Source organism: Sphaerodactylus townsendi, linkage group LG07, assembly GCF_021028975.2.
Source record: "Sphaerodactylus townsendi isolate TG3544 linkage group LG07, MPM_Stown_v2.3, whole genome shotgun sequence".
In the NCBI taxonomy this organism is placed as follows: Eukaryota; Metazoa; Chordata; class Lepidosauria; order Squamata; family Sphaerodactylidae; genus Sphaerodactylus; species Sphaerodactylus townsendi.
Window position 1 is genome coordinate 20233365 of NC_059431.1, and position 23396 is coordinate 20256760.

General features: G+C 44.7%; 1 protein-coding gene across 1 annotated transcript; it reads left to right on the plus strand.

The window, feature by feature from the left end:
• Positions 1 to 1727: 1727 nt before the first annotated feature.
• Positions 1728 to 22980, plus strand: TARS1 (threonyl-tRNA synthetase 1). The gene is made up of 19 exons (XM_048503906.1): positions 1728 to 1895; positions 4549 to 4629; positions 5212 to 5402; positions 7890 to 8013; positions 8873 to 8994; positions 9574 to 9691; positions 10494 to 10558; positions 10656 to 10734; positions 11464 to 11610; positions 12028 to 12126; positions 13886 to 14052; positions 15214 to 15376; positions 15884 to 16021; positions 17001 to 17078; positions 18892 to 18992; positions 19091 to 19195; positions 20155 to 20227; positions 20906 to 21020; positions 22475 to 22980. Exons 1-19 carry the CDS (start codon positions 1875 to 1877, stop codon positions 22621 to 22623), a joined length of 2136 nt encoding a protein of 711 aa, XP_048359863.1. The 5' UTR covers positions 1728 to 1874; the 3' UTR covers positions 22624 to 22980.
• The last annotated feature ends 416 nt before the right edge of the window (positions 22981 to 23396 follow it).

The following is a 23396-nucleotide window of genomic DNA, read 5'->3' on the forward strand; positions in this document are numbered from 1 at the left end:
CACGCCAGAACACCTCCTGCTAGACTGCTTCAAGTTCTGCATGCTACTGCTGAGAAGAGGGACGTAACTAAGGCAAAAATCACATGGCAAAATCACCTATTAGTAACCCCCTCTCGGCACACACAAATAATTAGTAACCTACTCTCGGGAACCTGTGAGAACCTGCTGGATCCCACCTCTGAATAAGACCCACTGATAATCACAAGCCTTGCTTACAAGTAAACCACTTTTTGTACCTGAAATTAGGACTGAGTAGTGCTTAAAATATAATATAGTGCAGTGATTCCCAGCCTGTAGGTCAGGACTCAAAAATGGGTCACAAAATTTCTGGAAGTGGGTCCCTTGCCCTTCCCCCAGCCCTTTTGTATCTTGGGAACCAAGATCTGATCCTGTAATATACCCGCTGATCAAATAAAATGTGTTGTAATGGTCGCTAGAAGGAGTGATAATCCTAGGAGGAATTAGAGAGTGTAATAGGAAAGGAGAGGGTGGTGAAGGAGAGGGTGTATTCAAGGAGCAGCAGTGGCGTCGTGGTTAAGAGCAGGTGCATTCTAATCTGGAGGAACCAGGTTTGATTCCCCGCTCTGCCACCTGAGCTGTGGAGGCTTACCAGGGGAATTCAAGTTAGCCTGTGTGCTCCCACCTTGGGCTAGTCACAGCTTTTTGGAGCTCTCTCAGCCGCACCCACCTCACAGGGTGTTTGTTGTGAGGGGGAAAGGGAGATTGTAAGCCCCTTTGAGTCTCCTACAGGAGAGAAAGGGGGGATATAAATCCAAACTCTTCTTCTTCTTCTAAAATCTAGACACAGTGTAAGAACATAAGAACAAGCCAGCTGGATCAGACCAGAGTCCATCTAGTCCAGCTCTCTGCTACTCGCAGTGGCCCACCAGGTGCCATTGGGAGCTCACATGCAGGAGGTGAAAGCAATGGCCTTCTGCGGCTGTTGCTCCCGAGCACCTGGACTGTTAAGGCATTTGCAATCTCAGCCAGTCACAGATGCAGGCGAAACATTAGGAACAAGATCTACCAGACCACGGCCACACAGCCCAGAAAACCGACAACAACCAATTTTCTGGTCTCTCAAAAATCTCGCTTGCTATTGTAGAACATGGATCGCTGAACGAGATGCCCAGGGCACAAAGAACCTAAGTCAGCCTTAGATAAGTCATTGCATTAAGTAACTCTAGACTTGTGGGTCACCACACCAAGAAGATTGGGAACCATTGGCATAGTGGACAACACACACCCTCTAGGGTTGCCAACAACTCTGGAGGGGCAACCCTACTCCTTTAATGTGTTGAGAAGGGCAAATGAGGCTTTTCGTGGCATGGAGGTAAATGGCATCACCTGGGCCAATTACTTCCCTATTAACCTCCATTAAAGGAAACCGCCCTTTTTTTGTCTCCAGGTTCTGGCAATGAGAACATACACAAACACACAGAGCCCTTTCTTGTTCTTGGTTATCTTTAATTTATCTTGGTTATTTTGAATTTCTAGCAAAAGATATGCACCACCAAATTAAAAAAAAAAAGCAGATTTCTCCATGCCCCCGCCCCCGGTCGAAAGTCATTGGTCAACCGCGAACACCCCGCGCGCTACGATTGGTTTTCACTCATCCCGTCTCTGCAACATAAAGTCGCCCAGCCAGCTCGCCCAGCGCGTCTCTTTCTCTGTGCTACCGCTCTAGCCTCCCAAACTCTATGGCCGCGTCCAAGTCGGGAGCAACGTTGGCGACGCCTTGCATCAGCCGCTTGCGCCTGCGCATTGGCCGCAGCCGCGGCAGCTTTCTGGTGGCGCCGGGCGCTCGCGCTGTCAGTGGCACGCCGTCGCCGGACGGGGCGAAACGGATCCGGCTGACCTTAAAGGCGGGGAGGATGGAGGCGACGGAGGCGCAGGTAAGGCCCCGGCCCGGTTCCCTTACTGGGAGGCCGACCGAAGCTCCTCTTCCTCCGGTAAATTCTTCGTGGTTAGGGTGGGTCTCTTGCTGAATGGCCCACTGGTAATAAAATGCATTAGTCCTTTTTGGTCCTGCGTTTACTGTAATCTCACGACAACCTTGCAAGGTAGGCCAGGTGAGCAGGCAAACTTGCGCGTGGGTTTCCACCTGGCTCAGTCTCATACCCAATAGTTAATATAGTGGGCATATCCATTAATGCTTAATGCCACGTGTCTTTCTGGCAGTGTCGCCCTGGGCAGAGTTACCCCACTGAAATTTTAGGCTGGAGTAGTTTTGCATAGGATTGAACTGTACAGTTGCAGTGGGTATATGTGTTTACCAGGGAGTAAGCCTTGTTGAACAAATGGCACTTAATTTTGAGAAGAAGAACAAGAGTTTGGATTTATATCCCCCTTTCTCTCCTGCAGGAGACTCAAAGGGGCTGACAATCTCCTTGCCCTTCCCCCCTCACAACAAACACCCTGTGAGGTGGGTGGGGCTGAGAGAGCTCCGAGAAGCTGTGACTAGCCCAGGGTCACCCAGCTGGCATGTGTGGGAGTGCACAGGCTAATCTGAATTCCCCAGAGAAGCCTCCACAGCTCAGGCGGCAGAGCTGGGAATCAAACCCGGTTCCTCCAGATTAGATACATGAGCTCTTAACCTCCTACACACAGGCTTGCACCCTGGAGTGGAAGTCCAGGTATTGTAGTCTTAGCTGCAGGAAACTGAGGAGAGGCTGTAGTTTTGGATGTGAAATATACGCTACTGTCTTAGGGGGAGAGGGGAAAAGACCAGATTCAGAAGCAATTTGTTTGCAGTGCAAGTGTCACAGAAAAACCAGCAATCAGCAACTGCCTGATTCATATCTTACATTTGACAAAATTCAGTAGGGGGCTTTTGGCAAACCTTTTTGTCTCTCCCACACACCCCTGCACCTACACTATTAAAATAATAATGCCGGCCTAATTTATAGGGCAGTTGTAAGGTTTAAGGCAGGAGATACATTCTGACCCTCTTGGTGTGCATTAATAATAGTGGCCCGAGAAGGTTTTCATCTTTCTAAGATGACAGGAAAGTGAGAGAGCTGTGTATGCTTTCTTTTTCTTCGTCTTTACTGGAAGTTGAAAGTGAAGGAAATCGGACTGGGAAATCCCTGTGGGTAGGGCAGTGCCCTCTTGTAGCCTTTGCTTTCTCTCTCTCCAGCCAAATGCATCTTTTAAGAGCGCATCTTTAAAATTGTCTTTGGGAATCCAGCATGGATTTAACAGCTGGGCAGATACTTTCATTAGATGATATTTTCTTTTAGTCACTGCTTCCCCACCCAATTTTTGCCTTTTCTTGTGTGAGTCAGCTTTGGTTTCCCATACCATTACCATGTCAATGCTGTTTTACTTTCCAGCCAGTTTGGGATAGTGATTAGAATGTTAACCTAGGATCTAGCAGACTCGCAATCACATTCCCATGCTGACTTGAAGAGAGCCAGCCAGGGATTAGGAGTGGTGGACTCTAAACTGGAGAACCGGGTTTGATTCTCCACCCTTCCACATGAGTGGCGGACTCTTATTTAGTGAACTAGATTTGTTTTCCCTGTCCGCCAAATGTAGCCTGCTGGGTGACCTTGGGCTAGTCACAGTTCTCTCAGAAATCTCTCAGTTCCACCTACCTCACAAGGCGTCTGTCTCGGGGAGAGGAAGAGAAGCAGTTTGTAAGCCATGTTGAGACTCCTCACAGGAGAGAAAGACGGGGTATAAATCCAAACTCTTCTTGCTAGGTGACTTTGGGACATTCACACACTCTCAATCTAATTCCTCCTCCCAGGGGAAAATGAAGTAAGACTGCTTTGGGCGAAAAATGGGGCAGAAGAAAATAATTTTTAGTTACTTAGGTATTTAATTAGCACTTTTGTATTCATCTAAGGAGCTTTGGGATAGCATAGATGGGAATAGTTAAGAGGCCCGGTCTGCCAAAGCTGTTCTTCAGCTTTCCTGCCCTAGTGAAGTTCATCTGGCAATCTTTCTTGTTGACTTCATATTCCAGGTGAAACTTTAATTTCAGGTAACTGTTAATTGAAATAGAAATCTACAGAATTATCTTCCTTAAGTCCTGCCTGGTGTTACTTATTTTTCTATTATCAGATGTTTTAATTGATTTAAATGTGTGCTGTGAACTTCTCCAAGAAATCTGTTATAGAGGGTCTGGAGCTTTAATAAACAGACAGAATAGAATTAGCAATGGCGGTGTGATGCAGTCTTTGTGTACATAGGCAGCATAACCTCTGTGGACCAGTTCATTTATGACCCCCGGATACTACTAACAAGTAAGAAGGCATTTGCGTTCCCCTTTCTGTTGTCGTGAGCTTTCCAAAAACCTCTGATGGTCTGGATTCTTGCAGTCTCATCCTTTGTCCAACAACAGCTGTGTGGTGTAGGTCAAGCTTAGTGGTAATGACGTGCCCAAAGTTATCCAGCAGGCCTGTTAGGACTGTGTACCCAGATCTCTCTGATGCACATCAGCACTCTTGAGTTTTGCGCAGAGTTCTTAAAGTTTCTGGATGCAGTATGGTCTGTCTCCTTGCTGACACTAAACCAACAGGATTGCTTTTAATCTTTTAGATCGGTGCTGGGGAAGGGAAGAAAAGGGAAGCGGAGAAGAAGAAAAACAAGGAAGTAGCTGCTGATTGTGGCTGCACTGAGGTAAGTGCCTATTGAACGGAAAAAGGAATATGTACTTGGAATTATTTACATTTAAATTATTTGCATTCATTCATTTACATTTTTTACAGTTCACCTGTCATACATAAATGAAACTTACAAGCAGAGGTGGGATCCAGCAGGTTCTCACAGGTTCCCGAGAGTAGGTTACTGATTATTTGTGTGTGCCGAGAGGGGGTTACTAATTGGTGATTTTGCCATGTGATTTTTGCCTTAGTTACGTCCCTCCTCTCAGCAGTAGCGCGCAGAACTTGAAGCAGTCTAGCAGGAGGTGCGTGGCAGCCTGGGCCTGCGTGCATTCATTTCCCGCCCATGGACCGGCGCAGTGGCTGCATCCTTGCCACAGCCCCTCCCAGGAATGCCCCGCCCCCGGAATGCCCGGCCATGCCTCCGTCATGCCCAGCCCAGCCCCATTGGCACTACGCCACAGTTTGAATCCCACCACCATGGGAACCTGTTACTAAAATTTTTGGATCCCACCACTTCTTACAAGTAAAGGTTCTGGAAATAGTAGGATCTGGACTGCACGGTTCTTTTCCCTTTACTGTTCTTGTTTGCCTGCAGCTGAACCCATGGCCTGAATATATTAATGAGCGCCTAGCGATGTACCACAAACTGAAAGCAGAACATGACTTGCTTCTGGCGGAACGAGCTGCGAAAGAAAGCCGTCCCATTAAAGTTACTTTACCTGATGGCAAGAGTGTTGATGCTGCGTCCTGGAAGACGACACCGTACCAAATTGCATGTGGAATCAGGTGAGCGTTCTCTTTGAGAACTCTTCCACAGATTGGGGAGGGAACCCGGATGGAGCCACTCTTGTACCATTCCTTGTAGAGCTCCTGCTTTTTAAAACTTTAATGGCATCGTGAATTTTAGCACGGCTTCAAAAATCACTTAAAGAAACCTATAAAGGGGCTATACTCATGCGATTTGTAGCTTTGTGCAGTTTGATGCGCCTATTTTTAAATTTACTTTTATTTTATTAAATTTGATAACTTTCTGTGATTAAGGCATTTAATATATACAATTATAAGAACATAAGAACAGAACAAGCCAGCTGGATCAGACCAGAGTCCATCTAGTCCATCTCTCTGCTACTCGCAGTGGCCCACCAGGTGCCTTTGAGAGCTCACATGCAGGATGTGAAAGCAATGGCCTTCTGCGGCTGTTGCTCCCGATCACCTGGTCTGTTAAGGCATTTGCAATCTCAGATCAAAGATTATAATAAATTAACTTAATTAGTTAATGTTCAATTAGTTATATATTTAATTAGTTATATTAATCAGTTAATATTTCATTAATTGCAGTAAAACACAATAAAGGATAGCAGCGGGTTGGGAATCTCAGCCTAAAATCATCTTCAGGATGGTTTTCGAAGAGTCTTTCTTAAAGTGCCATTTAAATCAGAAAGGCTCCAGTGGACTGACTCCGTGGGATTGGCCTGACGGGCAGAAGCTATGGGTTTGGGATAGTGGAGGAAGTGGGAGAGGAATGGGAAGAGGATGGGGGTCAGCTAGAATCATAGAGTTGGAAGAGACCCCAAGGGCCATCTAGTCCAACCCCCTGCAATGCAGGAACACATAAACAAAGCACTCCTGACAGATGGCCATCCAGCCTCTCTTTAAAAACCTCCAAAGAAGGAGACTCCACCACACTTCCAGGTAGTGCATTCCGCTGTCGACCAGTCCTGACAGGAAGTTTTTCCTGATGTTTAGGTGGAATCTCTTTTCCTTCACCTTGAACCCATTACTCCTGGTCCTAGTCCCTGGAGCTTCCTCTCCATTATCTACACCTCCTGTGCAATGGAAGAGACAATGGATTGGAGAAAACTAGAGGCAGGGTATGGGGTGGCAGAGGGAGTGGAAGAAGGAATGCTGGGGCTGGTAAAGGGAAGGAAATTGGGGATCTTGGGGGTGGATAATAATTTAGGTGGTAATAGTTTGAGAAGAAATTTGTGTTTAGTTAATATAAAATTCTGTGCTTTGAAGTTTGGGACGAGAAAGTCACTTAATGCAGATAGGGGCTACTTTAGTCTTCAGAAATGATTACATTTATGACTGCAGCACTGCCATCCTAAGTAGAGTTAAGGGTAAAGTAGTCCCTTATGCAAGCACTGGGTCATTATTGACCCATGAGGTGATGTTGCATTACAGTGTTTACTAGGCAGACTGTGTTTAGAGGGTTTTTTGCCATTGCCTTCCCTAGTCATTGATACTTTACCCCCAGCAACCTGGGTACTTGTTTTACTGACCTCAGAAGGAGGTAACCTTGAGCCGGCTGCCTGAAACAGACTTCCACCAGGATCAAACTCGGGGAGATGAGCAGAGTTTTGACTGCAGCGCTGCAGCTTACCACTCTGCACCACAGAGCTCCTTCTATCTCTGTTTCCACTAAAAGATCTAAATGTGGTCATGCCTTTTTTTTGGTGGAAGTTAAACGTGCATGTTTCCGCATTTAAAAGAAGGCCAGATGCTCTTTTACCTTTAAAGAATCGTATTTAAGCACCGGCTTCATCAAAACCATTTTCTGTACTGTTAAACATAGAACTTTGATAAAAGAGCATTTATGTTGCCTTGGATGGCTATCAGCACAACTTGTATTTTTCTACAGTTGCACCTGCCATTTTCTTTCCCGTTCAGTGGGCTCCATTCTGCCACAGGAAACAAAATGGTGGGCGCAACTGTAGAAAAATTCAAGTCTTGCTGATAACCATCCGAGGCAATATAAATGCTCTTTTATCAAAGTTCTGTGTTTAGCAGTGCAGACAACAGTAGTTTTGACCAAGCCGCTGCTTACCTAATTAAGATTTTTTAAAGGTGAATGAGAACCGGAAGGGAAGCGGGCAGGCAGGCACTAGGACCCCGACGGAGCGTCCCACCACAAAAGTGGTCCAGGAAGATGTGGAGGATTAATTCACATGTCTCCTGATATCTTTTTGTTATCTCTTTTGGGGGATAAAGGTATAAGCAGAGTTACCCCTTCTTAAACCCACTGACTTCAGTGTATTCAGAAGGGCATGGTGTTGCTTCGGATTGTACTGAAAGTAATCCTGGGAGTGACAAGATGGTATTTTACAAACTGGTGGCTGCACTTGGGATACTGAAAATAAGAATTTAGCAGCAGGTCTACAAATAAGCATTGATGAAATACCATCAGTTGTAATTAAGGTGCAAATTACAAGCCATGTTTTTTTTTTTACTGTGTATTGAAGGCTTATGTAACTTTGGGTTTTGTGTTTTTAGTCAAGGTTTGGCTGACAACACTGTCATTGCTCGAGTGAACAAAGTGGTTTGGGATCTAGATCGCCCTTTGGAGGGAGACTGCACCTTGGAACTTCTCAAATTTGACGACGAAGATGCGCAAGCGGTAATCTGCCAGCCTCTCATACTTATCGAGACAGTCTATCGACACTTAACTTGTCTGGAAGCAGAACTTTAAAATAACCAAACTCAGGCGAGTTTGCTATTGGTAGTAACTGAGTGCATTTTGAGGAAATGAGCACTTAAAATCAAGAACCTATAGTATTTTGCATTCTACATTAATCTTTGTCTTAGAGATGGATCAGGATATGTCTTTAGCAAGCTGTACCCCGGCAGTAGTTTGAACCTGTGTGAGAACCCAGTCACAGCTGTTCCTTTTGAATGTAACAACGTTTAATTTGATAAAACATTTGTAAGCAGGAGAAAAAACCACGTCTGTTCTGCAGAGCAGTTTTGCTTCTTTAAAGCTGTTTTCCCCTAAAGGTGGGAGTTAAGAGCTGGATGACAGCTATTTTTACAGTGCAGTCCTGCTCAGTTCTTCTTCAATCAAAGTATACTGTAATCAGTGAGCCTAGATCGCAGGTGTCAAACTCGCGGCCCTCCAGATGTTATGGACTACAGTCCCCATCATCCATAACATCGTCCATAACATCTGGAGGGCCGCGAGTTTGACACCTATGGCCTAGATCCGTGGTGGCGAACCTTTGGCACTCCAGATGTTATGGACTACAATTCCCATCAGCCCCTGCCAACATGGCCAATTGTAGGGGCTGATGGGAATTGTAGTCCATAACATCTGGAGTGCCAAAGGTTCGCCATCACTGGCCTAGATAGTAGTAACTCCGCGTGGGACTATGCTGTTAACAGCACAATACAAGCTTTAGAAGTTTTGGACCACAGTGCTCTGGAATACAAGATTGCACACAAGATGTATTAATCTGCTCTCTTGTCTTGTCTGTTGTTAGGTGTACTGGCATTCCAGCGCCCACATAATGGGTGAAGCCATGGAGAGAATATATGGCGGCTGTTTGTGTTACGGCCCGCCCATTGAGAATGGTTTCTATTATGACATGTTCCTTGACGATGGGTAAGGGCTGGCTTCTTTCGGTTTGCTTTTTAATTTACGGCGCTTCGGTTGTCCCATTTACAGCCTAGTCGAACTGACGTGAAGATGTTCCCCTGAAACATCGTATGAATAAGACTTAAATCTTAGACTGTCATCCTTATTGCTGAGTGATTTTACTATACTCAGTCTCACCAAAAGATAAAACCGGAATTGTTTATTAATCCACCTTTTCCTGGGCCTCCTCTGTTCTAGAATGCTCCGCTAGAGTCCTAATGCCTTGGGGACAGAACTAGGTAGGCATCAGGACCGAAACGGAGCATCCTAGAACAAAGAAGGTCCAGCATGCGGTGGATTAATATACAATTCTGGTTTTATGTTTCAGTGAAGCAGAGTATAGTGCAAATTATTAAATACTCTAGGTCAGTATCTATTCGCTGTTGCCTCTTTGCCTGGAGGACAGTAAACTGTTGTTAGCAGAGCGTTAAGCTCTTTATGGGATGTATGGGGAGGGGCGGTCCCAAAGATGTGGAGGCTCCAGAAATAAAGCAGAGCTCCAACGTTACTTCTATAGACTCTGCTAATTTTCTCCATCTGCTTTAGGTGTGTCTCTAGCAATGATTTCCCTGCTTTGGAGACACTGTGCAAGAAAATAATGAAGGAGAAGCAGCTATTTGAGCGACTAGAAGTTAGAAAGGAAACTTTGCTTGAGATGTTTAAGGTAGGTTCTGATGTGACCTGCAATCGCCACATAGCCTAGTTGTCATAGGCATGACAAGTTACAGTAATTCACTCTACGGATTTCTTGATATGTTAATCCTGTCTACCCAGGCCAGTTTTGGCATCCTTGACCATTAGGGGACATCAGTTTGATGGTTTTTGCCCTTGCGGTGTTATCTGACAGCCCTTAACTGGAGATGCTGCAGACAGGCTGTGGGATCCCGCGATTCAAACTGTGTTCTGTTCCGCTGAGCTTCACATCTCCCTTCCAAGCCAAATGTATCTTATTTCAGAGCTAAATACCTCAGTGTCAGTGCTCGAAAACAAGAACCACTTTCACTAGGATACTGCAAGATGGAACAGGAGAGTTGTGCTGCAGATTCTTTGTCATTGAAACTCTTTCTGCCATGGACTAGTCTGCTAATATCACAGTTTCTTAGTTTGTGAAAGCCAATTTTTGCTCCTTGTGTCATGATTCGGGTGGGATTCCTGTGTAACTCAGCCTGTCTGGAAGGGTCCCAGGGCCTGTGGACACCCTGCTTCCACTATACCTAAATCAACTGTGATGCACATTTCAGCTGAAGCTGAAGATTTGTGCTGTGATGAAACCAAATGCTGTTTCTCTCTCCAGCCAGCCTTTCGGTAGTTTGTCTCTGATGTAGGATAGAGAACAATTTTGCATGATGCTTTTTTCCATACTAATGTTTTCTTGCGTCTTCTGTAGCAAGGGGTTGTAGGTACATGAGAAGACAGTTATGTTAAAGCGACCTAGAATTAACTTGCGCTCTTTATCTTTTCCAAAGTACAATAAATTCAAGTGTCGGATCCTGAATGAAAAAGTCAACACTCCAACTACTACTGTGTACAGGTAACCCTCATGCGCGCTTGCATTCACTCACACTCCAAATTTGGTGTATTGTGTTATGTGTAGAATTTAGAGTCTGATGATTATCCTTGTGTTTCAGGTGTGGTCCTTTGATTGATCTCTGCCGGGGCCCTCATGTGAGACATACTGGTAAAATAAAGGCAATGAAAGTACATAAGGTAAGAAATGAAGCTCTGCCATACAAATGTTTTATCAAAGGCGCATGTATCTGAACATATGTTGGACCAAGTTTTCTGCAGTGGGGTGTTCTGGAGATACATTAGGGTCATAAAACCTGATTATTTTAAACTTGTTTCACCGAGAGACTTATACTGCAGTCAAGCCCATGTGAGAGCTCTTTGATTAATTCTTATCCTACGTAGCGTGCGTGGAGAGACTGTATGGTTTTTTTAAAAAATACTGCATATTTACGTTTGTGTAGTATGTGATGGTAGCTGTTGAAAAATGTTAAAGCAATATCTGGGACTCCTTATTGGAAGGAAGTTCATGTAAGAGTAAGGAGCAGGAGTTTTTTTACAAAGGTGCCTGTGTATTCCAGCTGTTTTCACCCACAAATTAAGAAGTGTGCATTAGCCAAAGTGACTCTTGCATTCAATTCTGAATTCCATCGATTTCAGTAAAGATTTGAGCCCCTTCATTTTTGTGTGTGATATATTTTGCTTGTTATTTGTGAAGCTCATAAACAAAGAAGGGGCCTACCTCCTAATAACATGCATAATTTTCGTTGCTGTGTTTACTTGGGGGCTAAATTGATAGTTAGATTTTTCTGCATGACCTAATGAATATTCCCCTCCACAAAAATACTGCCCAATTACCTGGGGTGAATGTTTATCTGTAAAATCCAACAAATACGGGATTTAAAAGAATGTTTTCTTTCACGTGACCAGAATTCCTCTACGTATTGGGAGGGAAAATCCGATATGGAAACCTTGCAGAGGATTTATGGGATTTCATTCCCAGATGCGAAAATGCTGAAAGAATGGGAGAAGTTCCAAGAGGAAGCAAAGAACCGAGACCACAGAAAAATTGGACGGGTGAGACTTTTGACTTCTCTAGTACATGTGAATAAAAAAGCCTTTGGGCCAGCAGCCCTGCCCTACAGCCATTTGGCTTATCCTGTCTTGGGCAGCCCAGCCAATCAGTTCTGCAGTTCTCACTACATACTTTGGGTGCAGATAGCCCCTCCCCCTGTGAAGTCATAACTAGCACCTCTTCTTCCTGTTCTGTGACTGAGATCACATGATTTGTGGGCACATGAATTGCACTCACAGGAGATTAAAGGGAGATTCCAAATTAGGAGTGATTGTATCCTACTTTTTTAGGGTGAGCTGAGAAAACTGTTAGCGAAGAACCGCATACGTGAGATAGTTGCGTTGGTGCTATAGGAAGGAGACCTTCTGGGTCTATCATGATGCTGGAAAAGTCAGGGTGTTTATTTTCCCCCCCAACAGGATCAAGAACTATATTTCTTCCATGAACTCAGTCCTGGTAGCTGCTTTTTCTTACCAAAAGGGGCCTACATCTATAACACGCTGATAGAATTCATCAGGGTAAGGAAAACCTCTTTTTTACAATTCCAGGGCTTTGCTTCGTAGCATCTAATGTGACCCTTTTCATTACTGTGAAGGAGAGCCTGCCTTAATGAATTGTGAGGGTACCGTATTTCCCCCAAAATAAGCCCTACCCTGAAAATAAGCCCTAATGCATCTTTTGGTGCAAAAATTAATATAAGACTCTGTCTTATTTTTGGGGAAACACAGTAATTGTTACAGGAGGAATTGCCTGGAATGCAGCTGTTGGATTGGCTGCTCAGTGTCTTCTGCTTGAATGGCCGTGCTGGCAAAGTTACACAAATCCCATTCAGTTGCATTTCCATCCCTCTCATGGAGCTTCCAGCTCACCCAAATAGCTTTCCCATGTGAGTGCTTTCTGACCTGCAGCTCACCTGTGTATTTCTAAAATAACGCTTCCATGCAACAGCTTGCCAGCCAGTCCACCAGGGACTTAATAAATTCCTTCTGCTCCCCTTCTGGCGCTGAAAAGGGACAAAATTCAGATGGTAGGTGGCAAAGTGTAATAGTAGAAACAAAGAGCCAGCGATCACCTCCAACCTTGCGTATAATTAATGGTTCATAACTAATAAAGATGCACTCAGTAGTTTAATATGTATTTGATGCTGTGAGGCCTGTATCTGTATAGCTCATTGACGCAGTTTGTTAAGTGAGAGCGCCGACTGACGGAGAGTTATGCTTACGTGAGCTACGGCCAGTTATGCTTTCATGTGCTATGATGTTGTCATAGATCTGTACTACAATGACGCACTAGCACTGAAAGGCATTTTACTGTTAAGATATTTCCTGTCCCAGTCTATCAGTGTCTCTTGTGCGGACCAATGCGAATAATGTTTTGCCGCATTTATGACCTGTCAGCTGGAAGAAAGAGTGCATAGCTGAAAGTGAAAGCAGTGGCAAATGATTCAACTGGATCGGCTGTCTGAGAAGCGCACCTTAGGCCAAGCTGTCAGTGTTTCTGCTCAGAATGCCCAGACTCCAGAAATCATGCATCACTAACCTTTTGGCAGCGCCTTGTACCACAGACTCCTAGATAAAGGAGTGGTTACCTCTTCAAGCAGAGTGACACCCCGAGATAATCACAGGCATTGACAGGTGCAAATAGCTTGATTTTTCCTTGCTAAGGTATAAATATGGATTTCTGGGAGTCGTGCCGCAAGTCATTGGTAACGTCACTAGAATTTGCTCTGTTCCTCAGACTTTCAACCTTCCCATGAAACCTCCTAACTTATAAGCTTCGAGTAGCATATTTGTTTGTTTGTATGTTTCCATAAAGCTGGAACTCTGGGAAACTTGGGTGAGGAACCGTGTCCCTGAAAACTTACCTCATGTCATTTATAGTGGCCTTTTTCCTCAGTGGGGACCCAAAGTGTTTTTTACATTGTTCTCTTCTACATCGTATCCTCGTGACCATCCTGTGTGGTAGGTTAGTTTTAAAGACTCCAGCAACTGTCAACTGGGGATTCAAACCTGAGTCTGTGATATCCTAGCATGACCACTGTATTACTCTCTACACGAAATGTTCTACCTACAATTCCATGTTCCCTTCTCAAGTGCTACAGTTGCATTGAAAAGCAGCTATAGATCTGCAATCTGTTAAATCACCTTACTAAATGCCTGGAAGTAGTTAGTGCTTTGTTCATAATTTTTTTCTTGTGGTGTAGACTTTGATACAAGTGTGGGAATTTGAGCCGCAGGATCTCTTCTGGTGTGCTTCTGACCTTGAGTTCTCTTCCAGAGTGAATATCGAAAACGAGGATTCCAGGAAGTTGTCTCTCCAAATATCTACAACAGCAAGCTCTGGGTGACTTCGGGGCACTGGCAGCATTACAGTGACAACATGTTTTCCTTTGAGGTGGAAAAAGAGATCTTTGCTCTGAAACCAATGAACTGCCCTGGACACTGGTATGACCTTAACATCACCTAAGCCAGAACCGGCCTTTAGCTTAACTTTGTTTTTTCCCTGTTTCAACAAAGACTTATGGTGTGTTCAGTAATCACGACTGAAAGACCAACGTTCTAGTAGAGCCAAAAATAAATGTGCTTTTTACACAAATATATAAATTACCTGTCCCATTTAAGTCCACTCTGTGAACTAACCTAATGGGGATGGAGTTTCTTTCATGATCTGATTGGTCTTCCCAACGGGGTCCCGTTAAGCTATTTCTTATTTTCTTCCTGTTTCCAAATAAATTTTGCTTGGCTGGACTTTTGCCTAAACTTTCTGGCTGGGCTGCTTCTCCACTGTTGTCTTCACAGCCTTGACCTCTCCCAATTTTGGGAGATTCACACCCACTTCTTAAAAGTGTCATTTGAACCACTCAATCTGTGATCACTGAATCTCATGAGCATTTGTAAGTCAAGTTGCAGCCATGGCAAAATAAGCAGATCTGAGCAGAGGAGGACATTTACTGTGATATCCTAAAGTGACAATGTTATAATAACAATATGGTAAAACCAGATGGGATATATCCTAACTCCTTGGCTTGGGTCGATCAGATAGAGAGCTCTTTAACTAGGGAGCTTGGGCAGGCATGTACATACATGAGTCAGGGTTTTTTCCTCCTAACCAGATAAGTGAGCTCTCAGCAGCTAACCACTCTTTAATTCTGCCCCATTGCCATTTAGGATGAGGTTGCGTTGATGATTTTTATGTTGTCACTGGGAGTCTTAAGGTTAAGAATACAGAATAGAACTGGGTTAAGCTATGAAGCAGACTGAAATATATTTCCAGTAAAAAGCCTGACTCGCTCAGACTAGCCCAACCTCATTAGATTTTAGAGGTCAAGCAGGGTCAACCATGGTTAGTTCTTGGAAGGGAAACCACCAAGGAAGTCCAGGGTTGCTATGTGCGGGCCCACAATGGCAAACCACATCTTGCTCATCTCTTACCTGGGCAACTGCATGGCAGCTGTTTATTATGAAACAGGCTGCAATACGCTTCCAGTAAACAGGACCATGCTCCTCTTGATCTGAGGTCCTGAGCCTGTCTCTGAAAAAGTTTTTTAGGAAAGTTCTGAGTGCCTTTGTGGATAATTTTTTGAGAACCCACCTCATTTCCTCCAGCCTCATGTTTGATCACCGGCCAAGATCCTGGCGGGAGCTGCCTCTGCGGCTGGCGGACTTTGGAGTTCTCCACCGTAACGAGCTGTCGGGGACCCTGACGGGGCTCACCAGAGTGAGGCGGTTTCAGCAGGATGATGCTCACATCTTCTGTACCATGGAGCAGGTGCGAGAGACTTCATGGTTGGGAAGAAAACATTATTTATTTATTTATTTATTATTAGTTTTATATACCGCCCTCCCCCTGAGGGCTCAGGGCGGTTCACAACAGGTTAAAACAAACATTAAAACATAATTTAAATATCAATTATATAAAAACAGAACCCATTTTAAAATGTGGATGGCGTCTGGCTACTCCCCTCCCCCCCTTGTGCCCACAGGAGGCTAGATGACATGGTAGATGTTTTTTTTTTTTGACCAGGCTGGCCAAATGCCTGGCGGAACAGGTCTGTCTTGCAGGCCCTGCGGAAACTCTGTAAGTCCCGCAGGGCCCTGATCTCCCTAGGGAGCCTGTTCCACCAGATAGGGGCCAGGGCTGAAAAGGCCCTGCCCCTCGTCGAGGCCAGCCTGATCATTTTTGGGCCAGGGATCATGAGTAGGTCCTCCTCTGAGGAGCGGAGGGGCCTACCGGGGCAGTATGCCTTGGTTTTGACTGTTTCTGTTATGTGTACAGATCGAAAGTGAGATAAAGAACTGTCTGGGGTTCCTGCGTGCCGTCTACGACGTGTTTGGCTTTTCCTTCAAACTCAACCTCTCCACCCGTCCGGAAAAGTATCTTGGAGACATTGAAGTGTGGAATCAGGCTGAAAAGGTAATTGGTCTCCGGTCTGGGAGGTATAGGAAAATTGGTTGGGTGTCTAATTTCAGACTCGCGGGTTTCAGGTTTAGGGAACAAATTACACATTTTCTTTCTCCTAAAAGTAAAATGTCCTGTCCTTCAGATTTCTCTGGGTGAGAGCTCAGTGAAACTACCATCCAATATGGTGGTGTTGAACTCGTTTGTCATGAGATCAAGATAGGATATAAATGTGAATTGGTTGGGCTGTGGCGGGGGGGCGGTTTGCGGGGCAGAGCGGAGCAGCTGCCTCATCTGTCAAGCTCCCAGCAAGTTTTCCTGCCCACATCGGCACTGGGTTGAAGGTCAGCACTGGGAGGGGGGGCTGCCAGAGCTGGCAATCCCACAGCAGCCCCCCCCTTCCCAAACAGCACAGGGTGTGTGTCTGGCTGCTTCAGCTAGCAAGCCTGCAGTGAGATCACCAGCCCCGATTGGCACCGGCGGGGGTGGGGGGGAGGTGTCTCGCCAGGGCAGATCGGGAGTAGGTTTCCTCAGCTGGCTCATGGGCTTGATAAGCTCTCACAGGGGGGCGAATTGAGTCTTCACTGCATGTTTGACAACCGGATCGAAGACCTCTGATTCTGTTTACTGTGCTTGAGTCTTCTACCTAGAGAAATTAGTTGCTGAGCAAATTCTGGCATTGGGCCGCTTACTTAGGGCTTAAGTAAGGCAAATGATTATAATTTCACTGGGGGTGGGGTGCTTACAGACATGAGCGAGACACATAGGCTATCCCATCATGCATTAAATTTCTGTTTCAATTAAATGTGGTCAAACTTTGTAAACACAGTTGACCGTGTTTCTAGATTTAAGCGACTGGCAATAAAACTGGCAGGTTTTCTGCCTGAATTTATCCTGAATCCAATCATTTAACCATTGCAAGAAAAAGAAAATTGCGTATCAAGTGTATTTTACCCAGCAGAATTGCTAATATCTTAAAACATTTTTGTACTAGCAACTTGAAAACAGCTTGAATGAATTTGGTGAGAAATGGGAGTTGAACCCTGGAGATGGAGCTTTCTATGGCCCCAAGGTTAGTAAATTGCCTCGGGGGGTGGTGGTGGTGGTGGTGGTGGTGGTGAATTGCTGCCTCCCTTCTGTCCAATAATTACTAAATGTTATGCCGCAAGTATTGGGTTGCAAATGATTCATACAACATGCTAATTTCTGGTGTCTAGATGCACTGGGGAGGCGGGACTAGTTATTTGGGTCAAGATTAGAATAGCAGAATTGACTGTTTCATCAAGTGCTATGCATTGTATAAACAGACATTTATTTAGTAATTAACTTGCTCATCCCCTTCCTGGTTTGGTGATCCTCTTCGTATGGTGGAGAGGAAAGACTCATGCTGCTTCTGCACCATGTGGAGAGGCTTGCTAGCATTATGAAGACTGTGAAATGAGACATGAAATTTGAATCATGGAATCATAGAGTTGGAAGAGACCAGAAGGGCCATCCAGTCCAATCCCCTGCCATGCAGGAACACACAATCAAAGCACTCCTGACATATGTTCATCCATCCTCTGTTTAAAAACCTCCAAAGAAGAAGACAACACCACTTGAGGGAGCCTAGACAAATGTCCAGAGAGATACCTGGCTGTGATGGACTGCAGAGTATAAGTGAGTCTAAAAAGTGCAGGTCTGTTTAAGGCCAGGTTATTTACATTTCCAAGTGGGGAATAAATTTCTTAGGAACAAGGGAAGCAACCTGATTGGATGTGCTAACCTGCATTCTGATTGGTGTAGCGGCTGGCTGACTCAAAGGGAGGAGGCTATCTCTCTGACAAGAAAAGCTGGATGAACTTTTGGATTTTGATTCCTACCATCTTAGTTCCTTAACTGTGTTGAACATATTTTCTCTGAGGTCGTGTTCTAGTCATTGTGAATATTCAGACTGATGATACTGGGACAAGCCTCAGCTGTGAGAGCAAAATTATACCCTGCCAAGAGAACTGATGGTTGTTTGTTGAGAGGCCAACGCTGAGGTGGAAGTCCAGAGGAAACCAGTTAAATAAGCTAGATAGGAATAGATCTTGTGAGATATGTTTCATTTGGGATTCTAACTGAGACAAGACTGAGTGTGAAGGTATTTTGGAAAAGTACCACCCTATTAGACCCTGTAAAAATCCTTAAGCCTTAAATACCTGAATCTGAACCATCTTTAAAAACTGGTTGTGGTGGGTTTTCCGGGCTGTGTGGCCATGGTCTGGTAGATCTACCAGAGAGAGGGCTCTGAGTGCCCCCTCTGGCACGTGTGCCATAGGTTCGCCACCACTGAGCTAGACTGTGAGGTCACAAGTCCCTTGCAAAACTTGGATGTTTTGCTGTTCTCTTAGCACGGTGTTATGTCTTTTTGCTGGCAGCTCACTAAGGGCCGCTGCCGAGTCTTTGTACTCTGGCCTTCGTGACAGGAAAGAGAAGGGACCGAGGATAGCGAGGGAGGAGATTCCTCATCCAGGGCATTTAGCAATGTTACAGCAGATGGTGGCTTTTTCCAAGGCAGTGTTGCTTTGTCAGATCATTGTGGTATTGCGCTCACTGCAAAACCACGGAAGGCAGATTTGCTGCTTGTCAAAGGCCAGACCACAAGGAGGTGTGATAAACAACACTGAATGTTATGACAAGGGTTGAAATGCAGGCCGGTGCAAGTTTGCTATTCAATTAAATACTCAGCCATATTCTTTTATCCTCAAAATGATGTATTTGATGTCTTCCGGGGGTATTTTTACTTATTAAAAAGGAAAAGGCAGTCCTTTAAGATGTTAACAGTGCCCCAAAAATTGTGTTGATAACTCTATTAACACTTGTATGTTTCCTCCACATTTTCCCCCACCCTCGTGATAAAGATTGACATTCAAATTAAAGATGCCATTGGCCGGTACCACCAGTGTGCTACAATCCAGTTAGATTTTCAACTCCCCATCAGATTTGATCTCACATATGTGAGGTAAGCGTGCCATATTCTTCACCTCTTATTTTTTTGGATGAGGTTTGTCTGGTGAGAATTGCTCTTGCTAACTTTTTTCTCCCCTCTGTGTTTCCTAGTCACGATGGCGCTGACAAGAAAAGGCCGGTGATTATTCATCGTGCGATCTTGGGGTCAGTAGAGAGGATGATCGCTATATTGACAGAAAACTACGGAGGCAAATGGTATTACGTGCATCTTTTTGTTTCTGGTTTGCAGCTCTCTCAGTGAAGAGTTAGGTAGTAAAAAAACGCACGAAAAATCCAATTGCAGCCTGAAGCCAGGACTTTCATGGCTGAAGTGTCAGTGCAGTTATGACCACCATGAAAATGCTTGTGTGGTAGTTTTCATCTCTAGAACTTTTTATTATTGTGCGTTTTCCTTTTGAATCACAGCTTAACTCTGGTTCTCCTTATTTTCTTGCACTCTACGGTCTTAACGCTAGAGAAGGACACCATGTAGGAGAGCACAAGATAGAAGCAAATGAAAAATCCTTGTGAGAAACAAGGAAGTGTTTAGGGCAACATAGAAAATGTCATTCCGATAGGGCTGAAAATGAGGTGAATCCAGCTTGGTTGGGCACTGAGAGATGCTCTCTTCGGTTAATCTCTATGCTGCAGCTGCCAGGGCACACAAAGTTTGGGAAAATGTATAAAAGCTTTAATGTGAAAAAGCAGAAGAAAAGTTTTGAATTATATCCCTCCCCTTTCTCTCCTGTGAGGAGACTGAAGGTGGCTTACAATCCCCTTTCCCTCCCCCCCCTCACAACCCTGTGACGTGGGTGAGGCTAAGAGATCTCTGAAAAATTGTGACTAGCCCAAGATCACCCACCTGGCATGTGTTGGAGTGCACAAGCTAATCTAGTTCACCAGAGAAGCCTCCACAGCGCAAGTGGCAGAGTGGGGAATCAAACCTGGTTCTCCATATTAGAGTGTACCTGCTCTTAACCACTACACCACGCTGGGACTTTGTGCCTTTGGAGGACCCATCACAGTTGCTAAGTCTCTGGTAGGGCTTTTTGCTAAGGAATAAGAATGGCAGAAGTCCACTGGGTGTCTCTTGAAGCTCAGTGGGATGATTTAAGCACAGAGGGCAGTTCAGGACTGCAGCGTCTGTTAACACTCTGCTTCTTGCCTTGCCCCAGGCCTCTCTGGCTGTCTCCTCAGCAAGTGATGGTGGTACCAGTTGGACCAACATGCGATGAATATGCACAAAAGGTAGGGTCAAAAAAGAATCTCGGTTTTGCAGCCAAATCCTTTGAGCTGTGCTAGCAGTGAAGTAGCCCGATGCACTGTATTGGCTGCAAGCTAGGCTTGGCGATTTGGGCCCGATTCGGCAAATTCAGCTTGTATTCGGGCCGAATTCAAGCTCCCCGAATGCAAGGTGATCCGAATCCATTGAATGCCCGAATCCGAATTGCGATTCGGGCATTCAAATGAATTCGGGGGTGCTTAAAGGAAGCCCAGTGGGTCCCTTTAAATCCACCCACCCCCCACGCCAAAGGGAATGGATTTGAAGAGAGCCTCTGGAAAGATGCAGCTCATATTCTCAGACTCTTTGTATCTGTGCTCAGCGTGGCAGTTGTGAGAAACTGTTTATCCAAGCCTGCATATATGCACATTCCAAAAAATGTAAAGCAACAAAATCCTGTTGCATTGTTGAAACTTCTTCTGTGCTTCAAGTCATGAGATTTTCATTCTTGCCTCCCTTTGTGATGTCTACAAACCTTTTGCCAAAATGCATGATTAAGCTCTTAGGTTAGTACGACTGATTTCATATTCTCGTGCAGCAGCGTAGCCTCCCGGTGCCCCTCAGATCTTGCAGGGAGGTTGAAATATTTCGCTGGCATTTCAGCCCAAATTCTGGGCTTAAATACTGACGTTTCTTTTATCAAGGTGAAGCAACAGTTCCATGATGTCGGGCTAATGGCGGATGTCGATGTGGATCCCGGCTGCACATTGAACAAGAAAATAAGAAATGCTCAGCTTGCGCAGTACAACTTTATTTTAGGTAAAAATGTCACTTTGGTTGCCAGACGATGCCCTTTTTAAAAGCACTTCTCTGAGGGTTACAGATACAGGCTATTCACATTCCTTACCGATGAAATTTCTCTACTGCAGCCATCAGTGTTCCAGTTTGCAACGAAATCAATCCCTCTGGAGCCTGCCTGGGCTTCCTCATTAGTGGGAGTGCTAGACTTCTCCGCTTTATGTCAGTGCCTCCCCTGAGGAAAAAAAATATTTGGTCCCCTTGCCTGTACAAGCAATAAACTGGCCCAGATCTCCTCTGGTAGCAGCAGAGTGACTGAGAGACAGTTGCTGCTATTCTCCGCGGTTTGATAAGATATCCTTCTGTATCAGTTATCTATAAAAGGTTGACAACTGTTTGCTGCATTAACTGCATCCCCAGCCAGTTCTCCATCTAGGCCCTAAAACATTTTGCCCCATTTCTCAAGCTGTTATATGCCTACTCAGATGTACCTGAAGGGGCTTGGACAGATTGATGGAGGAGAAGTCGATTTATGGCTACCAATCTTGATCCTCTTTGATCTGAGATTGCGAATGCCTTAACACACCAGGTGATCGGGAGCAACAGCCGCAGAAGGCCATTGCTTTCTCATCCTGCATGTGAACTCCCAAAGGCACCTGTTGGGCCACTGTGAGTAGCAGAGAGCTGGACTAGATGGACTCTGGTCTGATCCAGCTGGCTTGTTCTTATGTTCTTAATGTAAAAGACTGTGCCCAAGATGAATTCATGCAGTATTCAAAGGCACGAATAGTAGGGGCCTTGTCCTCTTTTTCCCCTGCAACGTCAAGAGTAAGGGAAGAAGTTTATAAGCCATTTTGAGACTTGTTACAGTTGAGAGAAGTGGAATAGAAATAGAAACTCTTCCTCTGTTTCCTTCCTGGATTAAGGACGCTTTATCATTCAAGGTGATGATAAATACTACACTCAGTTCAAAGTACCCCAGATTACTTACACATTAGCCTGGTATCATTATGTGCTTCTTCCATATTAAGCATTTATTTGGTTAATGGGGGAAAAGAGTGACTGGCTGGAAAGAAAAGAAAAAATGGACAACTTGGAATATATCTGGGAACAAGTGACACTGGACATTTTTGATATAATAACAAAAAATAAACTGTGGCAAGATAAACAGCAAAATTTTGAAGATATGGACGATATATACGGACTGGATGAAAGAAGCTGGAGTCAGTGAGGAGATATGGGAGAAGAGATTACAAAGAATGAACTTACTGCTGTTTGTTTGATAAAACTATGAAGAAAATACAGGGGGGGAGGGGGAAAAGGGGAAAATGTATTGTTTGAAAACGAATGAAGAAGAGTATTAATATAAAATGGAATATTCAAATGATACAATAAAAAATTATTTTTTTAAAAAAAGGGGAAAAGAGTAACTCCTGAAAATGCGATGTGTCTCACTGTGTGTTTTTCTCTTGCAGTTGTCGGCGAAAAGGAGAAGGCCAGCGGAACCGTCAATATCCGCACCAGGGACAACAAGGTTCACGGCGAACGCACGGTGGCAGGAACTGTGGAGAGGCTGTTGCAGCTGAAAGCTGCTCGTTGCAAAAACTCCGAAGAAGAGTTCTAGCCGAGCCCTTCCCTTCTCGCCACATTCACTGGGTCAGAGCCCTCTTTTATCTCTCCTGGAGCGGGTTGACGCTGCTGTACTGCACTTTTTGCACTGTCTTGTATTTTAAATGGGATTGTCAGGTGAACCATTTTGTATGTTGGGAAATTTAAGGCGAGGATTTGAAGAGCTCTTCCTTTTTGTGTGAAGAGTGCGATGGCTTTGCCACCCGAGCACCAGTGGTTTGCAGCTGCGCGCGTTAGGCCTGTGGAGATTAAAGGGACAGAGGAATGATAATCAGGGATTTAAAAAACCATGTAGTAATTCTTGTCTGTTAAGAAAATAAAATTTGTACACACCTTCGGATTTTCAACAAAACCACGAGATGCTGTTTTTCTTGATTGTCTGTCTTTGAATTGTTTTCAGCATCACTGCCCAAGTCTCTTTTTGTTATCAGTATCCCCTTGCTAAGGATTAGATTATGGCGAATTCTGGGATTTGAGTTCAGTCCCTTTAGAAGGTTCCTTTGTTGAAGGAGGTGCTTGGAAATTGATCCATTCCTGTTACCCTAATAATTATACGCTCACACAGCAAAAGAAGGGGGAGAAGCCAGGGATCGGTTCTGAAGAGAGATGCTACCTCATCCAGGGTGTGTGAGAAGCTAAGTGGAATTCCTTTATCATAGTTGTAGATATATCCAGATAGTGGGGGACCTGGTCCACTTCACCATCTTTTATGGAGGGAAAATTCCAAATCTCAACAAGGGACTCTTCATTCCCAAGATTTGATAAAGT

Excerpts from the sequence above, each read along its gene's own strand:
- TARS1 (XM_048503906.1), top strand. The coding sequence starts at position 1,875 with ATGGAGGCGACGGAGGCGCAG. Across the intron at positions 10,559-10,655 it reads CCAACTACTACTGTGTACAG|GTGTGGTCCTTTGATTGATC; the intron begins GTAACCCTCATG and ends CTTGTGTTTCAG. Across the intron at positions 18,993-19,090 it reads TTTGATCTCACATATGTGAG|TCACGATGGCGCTGACAAGA; the intron begins GTAAGCGTGCCA and ends TGTGTTTCCTAG.